This window comes from Scyliorhinus torazame, chromosome 24 (genome assembly GCF_047496885.1).
Source record: "Scyliorhinus torazame isolate Kashiwa2021f chromosome 24, sScyTor2.1, whole genome shotgun sequence".
Classification (NCBI taxonomy): domain Eukaryota; kingdom Metazoa; phylum Chordata; class Chondrichthyes; order Carcharhiniformes; family Scyliorhinidae; genus Scyliorhinus; species Scyliorhinus torazame.
The window spans coordinates 7,614,970-7,627,464 of NC_092730.1; the positions used below are offsets into that span (position 1 = coordinate 7,614,970).

General features: G+C 53.9%; 1 protein-coding gene across 3 annotated transcripts in view; it reads left to right on the top strand.

Moving 5' to 3' along the window:
- LOC140399860 (sorting nexin-32-like) overlaps window positions 1–12,495 on the top strand; it is a 66,077-nt gene that overhangs the window by 19,599 nt on the left and 33,983 nt on the right. For all 3 annotated transcript variants that reach the window (XM_072489322.1, XM_072489324.1, XM_072489323.1), the window contains exons 5-8: window positions 7,005–7,128; window positions 8,290–8,394; window positions 10,504–10,609; window positions 11,311–11,386. In XM_072489322.1, the coding sequence (XP_072345423.1) occupies window positions 7,005–7,128; window positions 8,290–8,394; window positions 10,504–10,609; window positions 11,311–11,386 (411 nt within the window). The remainder of the gene's footprint in view (window positions 1–7,004; window positions 7,129–8,289; window positions 8,395–10,503; window positions 10,610–11,310; window positions 11,387–12,495) is intronic.

Consider the following 12,495-nt stretch of genomic DNA (forward strand, 5'->3'; position numbering starts at 1 on the left):
ACTCCCCGTGGGAGCGAGTCCCACATTCTCCCCACTCCCCGTGGGAGCGAGTCCCACATTCTCCCCACTCCCCGTGGGAGCGAGTCCCACATTCTCCCCACTCCCCGTGGGAGCGAGTCCCACATTCTCCCCACTCCCCGTGGGAGCGAGTCCCACATTCTCCCCACTCCCCGTGGGAGCGAGTCCCACATTCTCCCCACTCCCCGTGGGAGCGAGTCCCACATTCTCCCCACTCCCCGTGGGAGCGAGTCCCACATTCTCCCCACTCCCCGTGGGAGCGAGTCCCACATTCTCCCCACTCCCCGTGGGAGCGAGTCCCACATTCTCCCCACTCCCCGTGGGAGCGAGTCCCACATTCTCCCCCACTCCCCGCGGGAGCGAGTCCCACATTCTCCCCACTCCCCGCGGGAGCGAGTCGCGTAGACATTTCCAATATATTGCAATATGTATTGGGTGCTGTAAGGGTTATAATCCAGGGTTCGTGTATATGACCTGCTGCAGTCGTGTTTTTAAAAATCCTGGTTTGACAGAAACACAGAGTGATAGTGCATCGAGTCTGCACTGTGCATGAAAGACCCTGAGCTGCCCACCTACTCCCATTGGCCAGCACTGACCTGCCCACCTACTCCCATTGGCCAGCACTGACCTGCCCACCTAATCCCATTGGCCAGCCCTTGGCCCAGACCCTCGAATGCTGTGACGTGCCAAGTGCTCATCCAGGTACTTTCTACAGGACGTGAGGCAACCCTCCTCCCCCACCCTCCCAGGCAGCGCGTTCCGGACCCGCCTCTCCCACCCTCCCAGGCAGCGCGTTCCAGACCCGCCTCCCCCACCCTCCCAGGCAGCGCGTTCCGGACCCGCCTCTCCCACCCTCCCAGACAGCGCGTTCCGGACCCGCCTCTCCCCCCTCCCAGACAGCGCGTTCCAGACCCGCCTCTCCCCCCTCCCAGGCAGCGCGTCCCAGACCCGCCTCTCCCACCCCCCCAGGCAGCGCGTTCCGGACCCGCCTCTCCCCCCCCCCTCCCAGACAGCGCGTTCCAGACCCGCCTCTCCCCCCTCCCAGACAGCGCGTTCCAGACCCGCCTCTCCCACCCTCCCAGGCAGCGCGTCCCAGACCCGCCTCTCCCACCCTCCCAGGCAGCGCGTTCCAGACCCGCCTCTCCCACCCTCCCAGGCAGCGCGTTCCAGACCCGCCTCTCCCACCCTCCCAGGCAGCGCGTTCCAGACCCGCCTCTCCCACCCTCCCAGGCAGCGCGTTCCAGACCCGCCTCTCCCACCCTCCCAGGCAGTGTGTCCCAGACCCGCCTCTCCCACCCTCCCAGGCAGCGCGTCCCAGACCCGCCTCTCCCACCCTCCCAGGCAGCGCGTTCCAGACCCGCCTCTCCCACCCTCCCAGGCAGCGCGTTCCGGACCCGCCTCTCCCACCCTCCCAGGCAGCGCGTCCCAGACCCGCCTCTCCCACCCTCCCAGGCAGCGTGTTCCAGACCCGCCTCTCCCACCCTCCCAGGCAGCGTGTTCCAGACCCGCCTCTCCCACCCTCCCAGGCAGCGCGTTCCGGACCCGCCTCTCCCACCCTCCCAGGCAGCGTGTTCCAGACCCGCCTCTCCCACCCTCCCAGGCAGCGCGTTCCAGACCCGCCTCTCCCACCCTCCCAGGCAGCGCATTCCAGACCCTCACCTCCCTCTGGGTAAAAATGTTTTTCCTCAAATCCCCCATGAACCTCCTGCCCCTAACCTTGAACTTGTGACCCTTCAACTAAGGGGAACAGCTGCTCCCTATCCACCCTGTCCATGCCCCTCGTAATCTTGTCCACCTCGATCAGGTCGCCCCTCAGTCGTCTCTGCTCCAGAGAAAACAACCCGAGCCTATCCAATCTCTCTTTATAACTTAAATGTTCCATCCCAGGCAACATCCTGGTGAATCTCCTCTGCACCCCCTCCAGTGCAATCACATCCTTCCTGTAATGTGGCGACCAGAATTGCACACAGTGCTCCCGCTGTGGCCTCACCAAAGTTCTATACAACTCCAACAGGACCTCCCTGCTTTTGTAATCCATGCCTCGATTGATAAAGGCAAGTGTCCCATGAGCCTTTTTCACCTCCCTATTAACCTGCCCTTCTGCCTTCAGAGATTTATGGACAAACACGCCAAGCTCCCTCTGTTCCTCGGAACGTCCCAGTGTCAGGCCGCTCATTGAATATTTCCTTGTTAAACTGCTCCTTACATATCAGCTCGGACTTTTCAGGGTTAAATTCCATCTGCCACTTTTCTGCCCAGTTGACCATCCCGTCTGTATCTTCCTGTAGCCCGGGACTCTCAGCCTCACTGTTAACCACCCGGCCAATCTTTGTGTCATCCGCAATCTTACTGATCACCCCCCCCCCCACATAGTCATCTATGTTGTTTATATAAATGATGAATAATAGGGGGCCCAGCACAGATCCCTGTGGTACGATACTGGACACTGACATCCAGTCACTAAAGCAGCCGTCTGTCCTCACCCTCTGTCTCCTACAGCTCAGCCGGCTTTGAATCCACCTTATTAAGTTCCCCTGTATCCCATGTACATTTGCCTCCTTTATAAGTCTCCCATGTGGAACCTTGTCAAAAGCTTTGCTGAAATCCATGTAAACTACATCAACTGCACTACCCTTATCTACACACCTGGTCACATGCTCAAAAAAGTCAATCAATTTTGTTAGGCATGACCTCCCTCTGATAAAGCCACGCTGACTATTCCTGATCAAACCTTGCCTCTCCAACTGGAGATAGATTCTCTCCTTCAGAATTTTCTCCATTAGTTTCCCCACCACTGGCATGAGACTCACTGGTCTGTAGTTCCCTGGCTTATCCCTACAGTCTTTCTGAAATCGCGGGACCACATTAGCTGTTCTCCAGCCCTCTGGCACCTCCCCCGAGGCCAGAGAGGAAATAATTTTGGTCAGAGCCCCTGCAATCTCCTCCCTCGCCTCCCACAGCATCCTGGGACACAATTCATCTGGACCTGGAGACTTATCCACTTTTAAGCTCGCCAACACCTGCAATACTTTGACACTCTCCATGACAATTTGCTCAAGAACCTCCCCGTCTCTCTCCCTGAGTTCGATATATCTCCTCATTCTCTTGGGTGAAGGCAGATGTGACATATTCGTTAAACACCCTACCAATGTCCGCTAGCTCCACCCACAGATTTCCCCCTTGCTCCATACCCTTCCCCTGGCCACCCTCTTCCCATTGATATACTTGTAGAATATCTTGGGATTTTCCCAGCTTTTGCCAGCTAGAGCTTTCTCATATCCCTCTTCGCTCTCCGAATTGCTTTCTTTAGCTCTATCCTGCACTTCCTGTACTCCACTAATGCCTCTGCTGATTTGCTCCCCTTGTACCTGCGAAAAGCCTCTCTTTTCCTTCTCATCTTATCCTGAATATCTGTGGTCATCCATGGTTCTCTGGGCTTGTTACTCCTTCCTATTACCCTGGACGGACATGTTGGGCCTGTACCCTCCCCATTTCCTTTTTGAACGTCTCCCCCACTGCTCTTCTGTAGATTTCCCCACATGTTACTCTTCCAGTCTTGGCCAGATCCTGCCGTATTTTACTAAAACCCGCTCTCCCCCAATCCAAAACCTTTTTTTTTGCACTTGGCCATTTCTTTGTCCATAACAAATTGTACCGTGTTGTGATCGCTATCACCAAAATGCTCCCCCATCGACGCATCAACCACCTGTCAGGCTTCATTCCCCAGAATTGGGTCCAGCACTGCACCGTCCCTTGTTGGACCCTCTACATATTGAGCTTAAAAAGTTGCCCTGTATACATTTTAAGAACTCCACTCCATCTAAGCCCCGAACACAGTGACTATCCCAATTAATTTTGGAAAAATTTAAATCGCCGAATATCATGACCCTATTATTATTTTTACACACCTTTGCGAATTGTGCAGATATTTGCTCAATTTCCTGCTGACTATCTGGGGTCTATAATAAACACCTGGCAATGTGACTGTCCATTTTTTTGTTCCCAAGCACCACCCACAAAGCATAATTTGAAGACCCCCCTCCAAGATGATATCTCTCCTTCCTGCAGTCACGGACTCTTTAACTAATGATGCAATGCCTCCTCCTCATGTACCCCTCCTCTGTCTCTCCTGAAGATTCTATAGCCCGGGATGTTGAGCTGCCAATCCTGCCCCTTCCTCAACCACGTCTCCGTGATGGCTACAGTATCACAATTCGACGTGTCAATCTCTGCCCTTAACTCATCCGTTTTACCTGTAATACTCCTGCTATTGAAGTAGAGGCCATCCAGCCTTGTCTTACTCCCTTCAAACGTACTACTGCTGTATTCCCTCTGTTTTGCAAGATGGCTGGGCCTTTTGACTGCTAACTGTATTTAACAGTGATTATGGGGAGATGCCGGCGTTGGACTGGGGTGGGCTCAGTAAGAAGTCTGACAACACCAGGTTAAAGTCCAACAGGTTTGTTTCGAATCACTAGCTTTCGGAGCACTGCTCCTTCCTCTGGTGAAGGCTAGCGATTCGAAACAAACCTGTTGGACTTTAACCTGGTGTTGTAAGACTTCTTACTGTAGTTGACAGTGGATTGGGATCGGAGATGGTTCTGTTATTTGATTGGAAGTAAAGATAGCCGTTAAGGGTTACTATATCAGTGTACTGATTAATATTGTTTTTTTAAAAAATATATATTTATTAAAGTTTTTTAACACAATTTTTCTCCCTTACAAACAAAAACCACCCCCCCCCCCCCCTCGTAACAAAATAGAAAGAAAACGCACATAGCAAGATATAAACATGGTAAAACGATATGTTACAGAGCTTTGTAGACTGGATTCCTCCCGTACATACCAGTTTTCCAGTTCTTTCATGTGTTCTCTTGCTCAAATACCCCCTAGGCAGGACCCCCCCCAGGCTGCTGCTGATCTATTTACCCTAAACGCTCCGCGAGATAGTCAAGGAACGGTTGCCACCGCCTGGAGAACCCCTGAGCCGATCCTCTCAGCGCAAATTTCATTTGTTCTAGTTTTATGAACCCAGCCATATCGTTTATCCAGGCCTCCAGGCTGGGGGGCTTCGCCTCCTTCCACATTAGCAAGATCCTTCGCCGGGCTACCAGGGACGCAAAGGCCAGAATTCCGGCCTCTTTCGCCTCCTGCACTCCCGGCTCGTCCACTACTCCAAATATTGCTAGCCCCCAGCTTGGCTTGGCCCGGACTTTCACCACCTGAGATATTGCTCCCGCCACTCCTCTCCAGAACCCCTCCAGTGCCGGGCATGACCAAAACATATGGACATGGTTCGCCGGGCTCCCTGAGCACCTCCCACATCTGTCCTCCACCCCAAAGAATCTACTCAACCTTGCCCCCGTCAAGTGCGTTCTGTGAACCCCACACCTTGCCCTCTCCGACCCATACACCCGAGATCACCCTATCTTGAACTTCTTGTGCCGGGAGCAACGGGAATTCCCTCACCTGTCGCCTCACAAACGCCCTCACCTGCATGTATCTGAAAGCATTTCTCGGGGGTATCCCAAACTTCTCCTCTAGTGCTCCTAGGCTCGCAAACGTCCCGTCGATGAACAGGTCCCCCATTCTTCTAATCCCTGCCCGATGCCAGCTCTGAAACCCCCCGTCCATCCTTCCTGGGACAAACCGATGGTTATCCCTAATCGGGGACCACACCGAGGCTCCCATCGCACCCCTGTGCCGTCTCCAATGGCCCCAGATCCTTAGCGTTGTCGCCACCACCGGACTCGTGGTATACTTTGTCGGCGAGAGCGGCAGCGGTGCCGTCACCAACGCCCCCAGGCTCGTTCCTTTACAGGACGCCATCTCCAGCCTCTTCCATGCCGCCCCCTCTCCTTCCATCACCCACTTACGGATCATCGCCACATTTGATGCCCAGTAGTAGCTCCCTAGATTCGGCAGCGCCAACCCTCCTTGGTCCCTACTGCGTTCCAAAAACCCCCTCCTTACCCTCGGGGTCTTATTCGCCCACACAAACCCCATAATACTCCTGCCTACTCTCTTAAAAAAGGCCTTAGTGATCACGATGGGAAGGCACTGAAACACAAACAGAAACCTCGGAAGGACCACCATTTTGACCGACTGCACTCTACCCGCTAGCGAGAGCGGTAACATGTCCCATCTTTTGAAGTCCTCCATTTGCTCCACCAACCTCGTCAGATTCAGTTTATGTAGGGCCCCCCAACTCCTGGCTATCTGGATCCCCAGATACCGAAAGCTCCCCTCCGCCCTCCTCAGCGGTAGATCGCCTATCCCCCTTTCTTGGTCCCCCGCCTGTAATACAAAGAGCTCACTCTTCCCTACATTGAGCTTATAGCCCGAAAACTCCCCAAACTCCCTTAGAGTCTGCATGACCTCCACCATCCCCTCCATTGGATCCGCCACGTACAGCAACAGGTCGTCTGCATAAAGCGACACTCGATGCTCCTCTCCCCCTCGGACCACCCCCCTCCATTTCCTGGACTCCCTCAATGATATGGCCAAGGGTTCAATCGCCAATGCAAACAACAGGGGGGACAGGGGGCACCCCCGCCTCGTCCCACAGTACAGTCGAAAGTACTCCGACCTCCGCCGGTTCGTAACCACATTCGCCACCGGGGCTCTGTAAAGGAGCCTAACCCAACTGATAAACCCTCCACCGAACCCAAACCTACGCAGGATCAGTATTGTTTAAGGGGTAACTGTGAGATATTTTCTTGTGTGATGTTAAAGATATTTTAATACTATGTTCGTACAAAGTTTATTTTCAGAAACTATATCCCTATTTTGTGTGAGATCGCTCCTGGAGCGAAGTTAACCTCTCCTCGCTGCGTAACAGAATATTGGGGTTTCCCTCCAGTATCCTGGACACTGTTGGGCTCTGGTCCAGGATTGTAATAATGAGTAAAGACGTTTCTCCTGAATTTCTCTCCCCTTTACCTGTCTGTGTCTCTGACTCGTGTCCCCCCCCTCTCCCACCGCAGCGAGTACCTGGCCATCTTCAAGAAGACGGTGGCGATGCACGAGGTTTTCCTGCAGCGTCTGGCTGCGCACCCGCAGCTCAGGAGGGACCACAACTTCTTTGTCTTCCTCGAGTACGATCAGGATGTGAGTTTGCCCTCCTCTGGGGGCGGGGGGGAAGACGGAACCGTGCACCCTTACAGTCGCGGGGTGATGCACTTTGGAAGGTCCAATGCATGTAGGAATTACACAGTAAATGGTAGAACTCGGAGTACTCGAGTACCGACGGGCAGAAAGATCAGGCCGCGCATGTCCACCGATCGCTGGAAGTGGCAACGCTGGGTAAGGTGGTCAAGAAGGCAGCCGGCCTGCTGGCCTTCATCGGTCGGGGCAGCGAATATAAAACTTGGCAATTGTCAAGTTGCAGCTGTACAGGACCTTAGTTTGGCCTCATTTGGAATGTTGCGTAAAATTCTGCTCGCCACATGACCAGAAGGAGGCTTTGGAGAGGGTACAGAAGCGGTTTACCAGGATGTTGCCTGGTATGGAGGGCGTTAGCTGTGAGGAGAGGTTGGATAAACTCGGTCTGTTCTCACTGGAACGACAGAGGTTGAGGGGCGACCTGATAGAGGTCTACAAGATTATGAGTGACATGGACAGAGCGGATAGTCAGATGCTCTTTCCTAGGGTAGGAGAGTCAAGTACTCGGGGACATGGGTTTAAAGTGTGTGGGGAAAAGTTTAGAACAGACGTGCGAGGCAAGATTTTGTACACCGAGGGTGGTAAATATATGGGACGTGCTGCCTGGGGAGGGGGTGGGAACAGGTACGATAGCGGCATTTAAGGGACATCGAGACAAATAGGGTGGGAATGGAAGGATACGGACTCCGTAAGTGCAGACGGTTTAAGTTGAGACGGGTAGCATGGCCGGTACAGGCTTGGAGGGCCGAAGGGCCTGTTCCTGTGCTGTATTGTTCTTAGGACCTGCCTGCCCCCAGCTCCCTCGATCAGCATCATTCTGAACTTTAGGTCAGGTTCCAGCTCCATAGTCCAGGCCTGGGTGGGGTGGTGTGCCATGCTGTGTGCGGGTCAGTGTGGTGGGGGGGTGGGGTGGGAGTGCCGCGTTGTCAGCGGGTCAGGAGACCTCCCCGGTGTCGTGGGGCCCAATATTTAACCCTCCACCAACATCACTCAAAACAGATGATCTGGGTCATTCTCACATTGCTGTGTGCGGGATCTTGCTGTGCGTCCCGAGGCGGGAGGGAGAGACCGGAGCTGAAGAAATGTAAAGTCTTTCTTTTTTACCAGCTGAGTGTGCGTGGCAAAAACAGGAAGGAGTTACTGGGCGGGTTTCTGAAGAATATTGTGAAATCTGCGGACGAAGCTTTAATAAGCGGCATCTCCGGCAATAAGGTAACGTCCTGACCTCTGCCCGACCCCTGCGTCACAGTCTCCATATTTTTCAAAGGCTGCGTTTTGTTCTTGTGAATTCCACAATCAACTGGTTTCAACCATAAATAAAGCTCCCTCTACACTGTCCCCATCAAACACTCCAGGACAGGTACAGCACGGGGTTAGATACAGAGTAAAGCTCCCTCTACACTGTCCCCATCAAACACTCCCAGGACACGTGCAGCACGGGGTTAGATACAGAGTAAAGCACCCTCTACACTGTCCCCATCAAACACGCCCAGGACAGGTACAGCACGGGGTTAGATACAGAGTAAAGCTCCCTCTACACTGTCCCCATCAAACGCTCCCAGGACAGGTACAGCACGGGGTTAGATACAGAGTAAAGCTCCCTCTACACTGTCCCCATCAAACACTCCCAGGACAGGTACAGCACGGGGTTAGATACAGAGTAAAGCTCCCTCTACACTGTCCCCCATCAAACACTCCCAGGACAGGCACAGCACGGGGTTAGATACAGAGTAAAGCTCCCTCCACAGTGTCCCCATCAAACACTCCCAGGACAGGGACAGCACGGGGTTAGATACAGAGTAAAGCTCCCTCTACACTGTCCCCATCAAACACTCCCAGGACAGGTACAGCACGGGGTTAGATACAGAGTAAAGCTCTCTCTACACTGTCCCCATCAAACACTCCCAGGACAGGTACAGCACATGGTTAGATACAGAGTAAAGCTCCCTCTACACTGTCCCCATCAAACACTCCCAGGACAGGTACAGCACAGGGTTAGATACAGAGTAAAGCTCCCTCTACACTGTCCCCATCAAACACTCCCAGGACAGATACAGCACGGGGTTAGATACAGAGTAAAGCTCCCTCTACACTGTCCCCATCAAACACTCCCAGGACAGGTACAGCACGGGGTTAGATACAGAGTAAAGCTCTCTCTACACTGTCCCCATCAAACACTCCCAGGACAGGTACAGCACATGGTTAGATACAGAGTAAAGCTCCCTCTACACTGTCCCCATCAAACACTCCCAGGACAGGTACAGCACAGGGTTAGATACAGAGTAAAGCTCCCTCTACACTGTCCCCATCAAACACTCCCAGGACAGATACAGCACGGGGTTAGATACAGAGTAAAGCTCCCTCTACACTGTCCCCATCAAACACTCGCAGGACAGGTACAGCACGGGGTTAGATACAGAGTAAAGCTCCCTCTACACGGTCCCCATCAAACACTCCCAGGACAGGTACAGCACGGGGTTAGATACAGAGTAAAGCTCCCTCTACACGGTCCCCATCAAACACTCCCAGGACAGGTACAGCACGGGGTTAGATACAGAGTAAAGTTCCCTCTACACTGTCCCCATCAAACACTCCCAGGACAGGTACAGCACGGGGTTAGATACAGAGTAAAGCTCCCTCTACACTGTCCCCATCAAACACTCCCAGGACAGGTACAGCACGGGGTTAGATACAGAGTAAAGCTTCCTCTACACTGTCCCCATCAAACACTCCCAGGACAGGTCCAGCACGGGGTTAGACACAGAGTAAAGCTCCCTCTACACTGTCCCCATCAAACACTCCCAGGACAGGTACAGCATGGGATTAGATACAGAGTAAAGCTCCCTCTACACTGTCCCCATCAAACACTCCCAGGACAGGTACAGCATGGGGTTAGATACAGAGTAAAGCTCCCTCTACACTGTCCCCATCAAACACTCCCAGGACAGGTACAGCACGGGGTTAGATACAGAGTAAAGCTCCCTCTACACTGTCCCCATCAAACACTCCCAGGACAGGTACAGCACGGGGTTAGATACAGAGTAAAGCTCCCTCCATGGGGCAGTGTCCAGGGGTTAAACTTTGATGCAGGCTGCTTTTTGTCGTGAAGGAAATATTTGAGTCGCCACCCTGGGGAGTGAACGCGATTTGCAGCATGGAAACGGGCCCTTCGCCCCGGCTTCATCATGCTGCCCGGTTTTGATGCCTGAGCTAGTCCCAATTGCCCGCTTTTGGCCGCGATCCCCCTGTCCCCAGCTTTGCCATATAACTGTCTAAAACAGAGGTGATCCATTGATGACATGCCTCCTCTCTTCCCCCCAGGAAGTCGACGAGTTCTTTGAGCACGAGCGAACTTTCCTAATTGAATATCACAGTCGGGTGAAGGACTCCTCGTTGAAGGCCGACAAGAAGACACGCTCGCACAAAAGTAGGTCTGCACCAGGCCTCTGGCAGCACGCTGCCCGTTCTGAATTCACTGTCGTTCGGCTTTAATCACCCCCCCCCCCCCCCCCGGCCCGTGCTCCTCGTGTTCCCTCCAGCCCCCTCCGAGGTTCCTCCTGCCGTCGATCCTTCCTGCCCTCCGCGCTTCACCCTCGCTGTTGAGAGAGAGATCCATTCGCCTGTCGCGGAGGGACGGAAGTGGCCATTCACCTTCGCTGCGCCTGGGCCTCCCCCTCCCTCCCTCCCTCACCTCCCTCCTTGCGTCCGCTCTATTTTAATCCACCAAATGTTCCTTTACCACCCACCTGGGTGCTGTTGTGAAAGCGCGTGACTGCAAGCTGATGTACCGGCGGTCGACTGGACCACCTCTGTCCTGTGGTCCATTCACGACACTCTTCTTGGTGCCGTGTTTATTCATTCTTTCAGACGCTGGACAGGACAGCCGTCCCGCATTGCCCTTGAACTGCAGAGGGAGGTCACCCACGTCGCTGGGAGTCGCATGTCGGCCAGGACGGCAGGTTCTCTTCGCTCCGTTGCCATGGTCACCACATGCCAGATTTGACTCCCGCCGGTTACAGCCATGGTGGCGGTTTGACCCATGACCTCGGCGCGTTGGCCAGGGCTCGGGGGAGTCCACCACCCGGAACTCTTCGACAGCAGCAACTGACCGTGTCTCTGTCTCCACAGATGTAGCTGAGGATTATATTCCAATCTCTTCTGCCTTGTCTGGACTGGGCACTCTGGACTCCAACCCAATCAGCAAGTACGACCGTTAATTTATTTTTACCCTGATTATTACTGTGCGGGGTGGGAAAGTGGCTGCCTACCTAACCCCGTGCTGTACCTGTCCCGGGAGTGTTTGATGGGGACAGTGTAGAGGGAGCTTTACTCTGTATCTAACCCCGTGCTGTACCTGTCCTGAGAGTGTTTGATGGGGACAGTGTAGAGGGAGCTTTACTCTGTATCTAACCCCGTGCTGTAACTGTCCTGGGAGTGTTTGATGGGGACAGTGTAGAGGGAGCTTTACTCTGTATCTAACCCCGTGCTGTACCTGTCCTGGGAGTGTTTGATGGGGACAGTGTAGAGGGAGCTTTACTCTGTATCTAACCCCGTGCTGTACCTGTCCTGGGAGTGTTTCATGGGGACAGTGTGGAGGGAGCTTTACTCTGTATCTAACCCCGTGCTGTACCTGTCCTGGGAGTGTTTGATGGGGACAGTGGAGAGGGAGCTTTACTCTGTATCTAACCCCGTGCTGTACCTGTCCTGGGAGTGTTTGATGGGGACAGTGTAGAGGGAGTTTACTCTGTCTCTAACCCCGTGCTGTACCTGTCCTGGGAGTGTTTGATGGGGACAGTGTAGAGGGAGCTTTACTCTGTATCTAACCCCGTGCTGTACCTGTCCTGGGAGTGTTTGATGGGGACAGTGGAGAGGGAGCTTTACCCTGTATCTAACCCCGTGCTGTACCTGTCCTGGGAGTGTTTGACGGGGACAGTGTAGAGGGAGCTTTACTCTGTGTCTATCCCCGTGCTGTACCTGTCCTGGGAGTGTTTGATGGGGACAGTGTAGAGGGAGCTTTACTCTGTATCTAACCCCATGCTGTACCTGTCCTGGGAGTGTTTGATGGGGACAGTGTAGAGGGAGCTTTACTCTGTATCTAACCCCGTGCTGTACCTGTCCTGGGAGTGTTTGATGGGGACAGTGTAGAGGGAGCTTTACTCTGTATCTAACCCTGTGCTGTACCTGTCCTGGGAGTGTTTGATGGGGACAGTATAGAGGGAGCTTTACTCTTGTATCTAACCCCGTGCTGTACCTGTGCTGGGAGTGTTTGATGTGTGCAGATAGCTGTCCTCTGAATGTTGTGCAGGACAGTCT